At 40.6% G+C, this 8,340-nt stretch overlaps 1 protein-coding gene across 1 annotated transcript in view; it reads right to left on the bottom strand.

Annotated features, from left to right (window-relative positions):
• BEST3 (bestrophin 3) overlaps window positions 1-8,340 on the bottom strand; it is an 18,357-nt gene that overhangs the window by 6,676 nt on the left and 3,341 nt on the right. The window contains exons 4-6 of the mRNA XM_008945368.1: window positions 2,806-2,960; window positions 2,037-2,114; window positions 1,481-1,633 (exon numbers count right to left, since the gene is read on the bottom strand). Of these exons, the coding sequence (XP_008943616.1) occupies window positions 1,481-1,633; window positions 2,037-2,114; window positions 2,806-2,960 (386 nt within the window). The remainder of the gene's footprint in view (window positions 1-1,480; window positions 1,634-2,036; window positions 2,115-2,805; window positions 2,961-8,340) is intronic.

Below are 8,340 nucleotides of genomic sequence, written 5' to 3'. Positions count from 1 at the left end.
TGCAGTCAGCATGAAACTGGCTGTAACCTCAAAGACAGAAATATCCTGACTTGGGGGCACTGCAGGTATGGACAAACCTCCGGTCTGGGGGAACCCTGCCAATATTAAATTTTCTTTTAAAACTGCTTTGTCTCTTTTTCATTTCCTTATGCAGAAAATTTTTCAGTATACAGTGGCATCTTGTACCTGCCATAGCCAGGAGTTGTCTGGAAGCCCTGAGCCTAACTGGAAGAGATGCTACAAACAGCCTTGGGTGCCGGTGAAGGGGAATCTTTTTCCCCCTCAGGAGCACCACCAGGGCAGACAAGAGAAACAGCTTACAGTTTTGTAACCTGCTAGTAAAACCCTGGAGGACATTGCCTAGAGGTAAAGCCTCACCGTTCTGCAGGAGCAACGTGCTGCCCGCACCCCACTGGCCTCCCTTCTTCTCTCTCCCACTCCCCTCCAGGCTGATCCCTATGGGCAAACCCCTTTTCCCCCCACCCTCGATTCCCTAGGACACAAGATTAGAGGAGCTTGCCCCACAGACGCTTCACTTTCCCCCAAAATCCACAGGCTCTGTGCCATACCTTCTCTACTCTGCCCTTGGGAGTTGTCTGTGGGAGGGGGGCTCTAAAAATGGCCAGTGCTGTGCAATTTATATTCTAACAGAAAAGTTAGCTCTAAGTTTCTACCCATGATTAATAATCCCCAAAGAAAATCTTAATGCATATAGATCCTAATGCACCAATTTGCTTTTTATTTGAAACTTTTTTCCAGTTAGTCTGCCTTGATAGTGCAGAGGAGAGAGCTGCCACAAGGTATGTGGCTTAATTACTCAACTATCAGATCAGTGGCAATATGTTAATTCAGCAGGTGTCAATGGGCTGACAGGTAGCATCCAATTCCTGTATAACTCTTCTTTTTATTGAACATTTTTATGCAGTGGGGTTGTAGCCAATATTGGCTGTCACTGTTTGATAGCTCTCTGGAACTGGAGACCTTTAATTGCTTGCATCTGATTAAGTTAACAGCAAATACTAAAAGCTGGTTTTGATCACAAGAAGAAAACATGATTCAGACCCTTCCAGCTGATGCCAATTCTGCAGAAATATTTCCCCTCTGCACAGTGCAGTAGGAGAAAGATGTTTTTAAAAATCTTTCATCTGTCTTGTTGTAGTTCAAGTCCTGGGACCTGATTTTGCTGGAGCAATACTCCCTTGGGGAGTTGTGGCTGCACTGGTCCTACTAAAATGGGCTCTTTCAGGTTCCCCACTGTTTCTTACTGTAAAGTCTGTTGGGTAGAATTAAAAATGTAATGCGTGATGTTTCTTTATGACCACATGACACTTTGGGCTGAATTCAGCTTTGGTGTAAAGCCATTAATCTTTGGTGATTTTTCAGTGTGACACAAATCTGACACCTTGACTTCAGCTCTGACATCTTCATCAGCACCCCATAGAGAGGGTTCCCCCATGACCTTCCCAGAAAGCTAGTTTACCTTGAGCCATCCTGCGTAGAAGAAGAACTGTAACAGTGTGAAGATTGGAATGTAAATATCTAAGTCATGTCCCTGATACCCTTGGTCAGTATCCAAAAATTGACGCCCAATCAGGCAGGCAAAGAAAAAAGTATAGACTGCAAGAGTAACAACCTGCAAAGAAGAAAACTTCATTGAAATCATGTAATAATAGAGTCTTATGCACAAAGGAACACATAGCCAAAGGCCCCTGACAGCCTTTTGCCATGTAATTCACAAATCTGTAGGGAGGTATTACAAATAGAGAGGCCAGAGATATAATTATAGCCAGGAAGAAGACCCAAGACACGTAAAAATATTTCAGTGCTTCCTTCCCCCCTCCCAAATTATGCAAGGCCTCTGAAATATCACTGCATTAAATATAACCTCAAGAATTAGCCAGGCATCCATGATCCCATGGGAGTCAATGAGTGCTCAGCGGCTCAGAGACTATGGTCAAATCCATGGATGTTTTGGAACAAGCTCCCCTTTTATGGAAATTGTGTTTCAGATTTTGTGAAGGGTAATAGCTCAGTACCTGGGTATAGACCAGTGGAATTCCAACCCAGTCGTAACCAAACAAAAGACTACACCAAGACCGGTACTTGTTCATCTCCTAAATGGAAAAAAAAAAAAAAAAAGAAAAGAAAAAACAAACCCCAACAACCTAAAGTTCCATGGGGTTCAATTCTAAATTATAAACAGTTTGTTACAGTTGACTTTTGCACATACAAAAGGACATGGAAATATGTGAGTGTAGTATATTTAAATTGATACCATAACTATATCCAGTACCCTATTGCCACATTTGAATATTCACTTACCTTATGGAATTGGAATGCTAAATATATTCTGTATTTCCTCACAAATTATCTTTTGTTTCTACCTTATTTGCAGTCCAGCAATACATGAAAGATATAATATAACTTAAAAATCGTGTGAACATCTAATGAAATATTCAGGGAAATTGTCTTCCCAGAAACTGGTACTAAAGTTTTCAGAATGTCAAATTATTCTCTTCTTTTTCCCTGCAGCAATGAAACAAGTAAGAATTTCCAGTGAAGTTACAATAATTTTTTACTCATCAATTTGTCGCTTCAGTTAATATCTTCTTAGTCATATAAATACAATCCCAGTGAACTGCTGCTGTGTGTGCTTGAGTGCATAGAGAAAAGTGGTACAAATCCTGAGTAAGATCATTTAGATAACACCGGAGAGCTATGTACATTGTTTCAAATTATGTTAGTGAAAAGCTACTACATAGCAATTTCTGATTAGTTTTCTGTAGATTTACCATTTCTACTTACATTCATCAGTGCCTGCAGATCTACACTGTCTCGAATTCTTCCCTCTTTTCTTGCCTTTGATGCTAAATTTCCAAACCAGACAAATGGAACCCAGTATTTCAGGTGGGGAGACTTCAGGTCATCAAAAAGTTTTCTTTCATATCTTGTCATAAAGCCTGTTTACGCCCGCCCCCCAAAAAAAAACAAAGAAAAAAAATTACTAATTTATTCTGTGCTTTCAGTGCTACTGCTAATATAAACGTTTAATATGTTTGAATCTGTTTATGTGATATTCGTACAGAACTATGCAAAACACTATCTATAATTCTAACTAGTAGTCTCCTCTTTTTTTTTAGCTTTTTTTCCAGGATAGGTCTTTCTTGAAACAACTTCTTTTTGCAATAACTACCTATGCAAAATTCCTCTTGATCAATATATGCAATAATTTGCTGTCACCGGTTCTCATATCTGACTGCTGACAGATTGCAGATACATATAATACTAAGAATTGTAAAGATTTCTCTCTAGTTTCATATTCTGCTATCAGAAAAAAATAAGGGACGGGATATATCAGTCAAGAAACTATCACTTTTCAGCAGTGATGGCTTTTAGCATCATCTCAACATATGTTGTAAGGGCAGTTACGTGACCTTCTGATTCTGATAATTTTTTTGGTAAATCTGCAAAGCAGTAAGCAAGCAACAGAAGATACAAGTGCATGCATGAAACAGAGCTCAACAGAGAGCGTGCCTTCTGCCAGCAAAATACTTCCCTGCCAGATTGTGTTTCATGTTTTCTCTGGGGTTATGGAGGATTGCAAAGAGATGGAGAAGGAATCCTGCACCGAAATCCCGCTGCGGGCGAGACACGGGGCCAGGAGACCTGCTGGGAGGCTGCTGCAGGCTGAAGCTGCTCTCTGCCTGGCAACCTGCCTCGCCGGGGTGCTGGCATGGCACTGTGCTTCCCACAGAGTCCCCCTGGCCTTGTGGAGCCCTGCTTCCCACTGCTGCGAGCAGGTCCAAGGTCAGATAGCAGGGGAGCCTGGGCTGTGTATGACAAAACCTGCATCAGAGCAGCTCGCTGCCTGGGACGGGCACGGGAGCAGCTGGTTCTTGGAACAACACCTCTGCACCCCTGGGTAAGAAAGCTCTGGTCTGCTGTCCTCTTTCCACACAGCCTTTGAGAAGAACAACCTCAGAATATTCATTAGGGGGAACTTCATATTTTCCTCCTGTCCAAATCCTGGATTTTCTGGGAGTGGAGCAATCTTCAGGTTTGGAGGATCTTAGTTTTTGTTCAGTTGTGTGTCACCTACCAGATGGGTAAAAGTCTTCTTTTGCTGTGCTGACATTAGCTCTGAAACAAGACAAAGCAACATGGCAGCCCCATAATAAGTGGCTCAGCCAATCATCTCCAAGTTTGAGTGCTGAAAATTCAGTAAGGAAATTGAGAGTAGACAGGATTTTTTTTCTAGTCTCCAACTAGTAACTAAGAATTGGCCCATTGTTGCTAACATTGCTAAAGCTGCACGAAGCAGGAAAAAAAAATTACACAAACTCAGTTGTGTTTTGTATAAAAATGTAACTAAGATAAAAGGAGATTTGTTAAACACAGGGACCTTCTTAATTATTTTGTTGTTGAGATTCTACCGTTGTAACAGTGACTGTTGAAACAAGTCAACACAGAAGATACGAAACACTGCAACTACCAAGAAGAATACAAGGAGAGGACAGAAATTTCTGTGGAAGAGGAACTGTTCAGCAGCAAGACACACTATTCTGCAGTAGGCTGGAATAAGACAAGAGAATAAGACACAGCTCTTAACAGGTCCATGGACATTTTGCATCCAGCTCTCATAATCAGCTGCACAGAAATAATCAGGCAACCAGACAAATTATCCTGCTAGTCATGACTCCTGACTCCTGATAGTCAGTCCTTCAGGCTGCTTTTTATTTTTGGCTGGCCAGCCTGCTCATTATGGGACATGACAAGACATTTCTATCAAGCTGAAACAGACAGACATGATATCAGAAAATTGACAGTCTGGAGTAAACCCTGGATGCAAGTCACTTGAGAGCCTCTGGGAAGTCATTATCTGGGAGGACACAGCCTGAGGGGGTCATGAAGAACAGCAAAGCTCCAAGGATGGTTTCAGCACTCCACTGAAACTGAGTACCATTTTCTTCAGAGAAGCTCAACAAGGCCTTGTTTTTTTAGCAGTAACATTCAAATTGTAATTATTTTTCAAGTTAAGGTGTTTGTATTTATATTAATCACATATTCTCTTTGATGGATATTAATAATGCCTACTATTCTTACCACAGAAAATATTAAACAAGTCTGGACTGGGCTTACTGCTGGTGAAGGTTATGGCAACAATATGCGGTTCAGAACCACTTGTTACTACAGCAGCACTAAAGAAACACTTTATATTCCATCAAATACAGGGGAGGATATCAAACCTCAGTTAGTAAAATTAAATGGATTCTAAATTGGTCCACACTGTTTTTATTTTAGGAGTATTCAAAGTATTAACTGAAGAACTCTCTGAAGAATGCTGGTTTTGATAAGCACTGAAAGACTGGTGCAGCTCCCAAAAACTGGAAATAGTTGGCAAATACTGCACCAAGATCTTCAAAAGGCTGATCCAAGGAATGACAGGGCACTGTATGGTTGTGAAAGTACAAGAAGCTTGACATGGGATGCAATCAATCAGGAATCAAAAGAAAGACATATTAATACCAGCAGTGTCAGACAAAGTCATCTTATGGGAAAATTATTGCTGAGAACACAAGTTTGGCTGGAAAAAGTTAGTCATGCTCTCCTTCAAGTGATATGAAGAGTATTCAGTTGTCCCAGCAAAATGGAATGGTTTGAGACAAGGCTGGTTCAGGGTACCCACATCAAATACTCTGAAGACTAGCAATTAGAGAAGAAGGAACCAAACAGCAGTCATCTCCCACATCACCAGAATGAGCTAACAATGATCAAATAGATGAAAGTTTCACTTTGTGCTTCTCCATTACATGGGAAATAATGAATTGAGGTACTTCATTCAGTAGAGGGTCTGGGACTGCAAACTTCATCTGTCCACAGGTATTCATGTAGTACGGCTGACACCTCATGTGTCTCTTCAGCACTTCCTATCAGCTGTTGTGGGCTGCTCTCTGCAAGCTGCTGATACATTACTCATGTTTTTTAAGACTCGTGTTCTCGAGCATCCAACTTTCCTCTTGCACCTTGCAGCCAACAGGACTGGTACGTTCAGGACTGCTGCCAGGCATTTGGTGCTTGTGACCTACATGCCACAGCACTCGGCGTCATAGTGTCATGAATCTACACACATGTTCTCCCTACACCTCCATAAAGAATGCTGAAAATTGGAAAAGACTTCAGAAAAATGTTAGGAGTAAGATCCAGCAGTGAAGGCCATCCCCTGTAGGGAGATACTACAGAAGGTAAAGGTCCTAAGTTTATTCAGGTCTTTAAGCACTCTGCTAATAGGTAGCTACTGAGAGAAAATTATTTTTTCATCTAATTGAGAAAAAAATAACCCAAACGCATTACAAAAACCAGTCACTAGAAGATGACTCTGTGCAAGTTCAGACTGAGAATAAAATTTCACTTTTCAACAGCAAGTTCACCCTTGTGAATGTCAGTTCACCTAGGATGAGATGTAGTCCCTATTATACCCGGCTGACTTTTAAATCAGGGCTAGTTATATTCCCAGAAGGTACAATAGCTCAGTCAGAAATTGCACCATGATAAAGATGTTGTGAGTAAGCTTTTATGCCTTGTGTTATGGATGAGTCAGACTAGATTATCATGATACTCTTCTCAGATTTTAAATCTATGAATTTAAGCAGTTCATTTGCTGAAAAGGGAAATGTGTAGCAGTAGTTAAACTGTGGCAGTTCTCAGTTTGACAGCAAAATGCAAAATCGGCACAAGTTGTTGCAATGATGACTGTGCTGTAAGTATTAGATTCTGCCACTCATGTTCATATTAAATGTTGCACTCCCATGCAGTTTGATAAGTACTGATAGGGAGCTAAGGAGGGGATAGTTGCAGAGTACTGTCTTAATCACTGGTTGTTAATAGGAGCAAAATACACCATGAAGTGCTCAGTACCACATCAACAAAATTCTGTGGCACAATATTTATTAAAACCTACAGAATAAGTACTGAAATCCACAGAGCTGACTACACTAACAATACTTATAAAGCTTATAGTAGAATACGTTCCACCCTTAAAAAAAAAAAACAACCAAAACAAATCTTGTTTATCAGTCTACATTTTTTGTACAATGCTGTGACATTTTGTCTCTTTTGGAACAGATTGTCTTTAGCAACAGGGAGGCAGAGCTTCCAGAGCCTGCTGGAAATGTTGTAATTTTCCAGTGTGTCCTAGAAGCAGATTGCTGGGGAGAGTGATAGAAGCTCCTTGACCTTTCACAGGCTCAGGTAAACAGTTTTGTTGAACGGCACGAGAAAGAAAACTTCAATCCACCATAAATTATTATTTTTTTTTTTTTCAGTAAGGTAATGTATTTTGTATTTTTTCTGTTTTACTTTTTTTTAATATTCAAACTTCTCACACGCATTTGAAATGTGTGTAACTATATACACACTGCATATTTTAGCTTGCTACAACTTTGCTTACTAATCTCTGCCAAAGGAATAATTTTAAGAAATGCAAGACATTCAGTAAAAAATGTACAGCTTCCCTGATTTGGAACAGACCCCCACACCTCTGCACTGATGTCCTATCCCTGACTTCTGACCAAGTCAATCAGAAGGCAAGGGATCACACCTTGCTTTTAAATAGTTGGTGGTCCATCCTTCACAGACAAGCAAAGTCTTACATGATTGAACACCCCTCCCCATCATCACACTCATTGTGCTACCAAAACAAATAGAAAATAATTAATACTTAGTATATTTAGTCCTGGAAAGCTAAGGTGAGGTTGCAAATTTAAAGAAAAAACCCTTGGAGTTAGGGTTTTTAAAGTATTTTGCAACACTTATAATATGCAATCTATTTAAAATAAATTGACATAAGGATGTGTTTGTGAAAGTGCCTGCAGAGATCACTCTCTGATACTCTTCTGCTGACCACTTGCCCAACTAGGAAGGATGTTATCATTAATGGGAAACACATGAGCCAGATCCCTCCCTCTGGTCTTAGATCATATGCAAGAGATCCAAGGTGGGCCACCACTGGAAGAATGAATAGACCAATCTATTCACTCACGACACATAACATAGCAAAGAACGGAGCAGGTTGATTCCAAAACCAGGCAATGGGGGAAGGAAGGACCCAGGCAATCAGTCAAATCCAAATCACATAGTAATTGCCAGCAGAAAACCTCATCATTCCCTTCTTGTCTTGAACTTGTCCCGCTGTTACTGGGAACCTCTATTTGCTGTGAAGAGTCAGAGAACCCTCTCAATAACCAGAATCACCACACAGCACATCCACTGTATAAGCCTCCCAATTCCACTGCAAGCAGAATCAGTTCTTATAGAAGTGGCTTCTTTCCCCCCCTCCCAGTT

This window comes from Merops nubicus, unplaced genomic scaffold (assembly GCF_000691845.1).
Source record: "Merops nubicus isolate BGI_N331 unplaced genomic scaffold, ASM69184v1 scaffold21998, whole genome shotgun sequence".
Taxonomy (NCBI): Eukaryota; Metazoa; Chordata; class Aves; order Coraciiformes; family Meropidae; genus Merops; species Merops nubicus.
The sequence above is the reverse complement of the archived record's forward strand: the minus strand, read 5'-3'. Positions and strand labels throughout refer to the sequence as shown.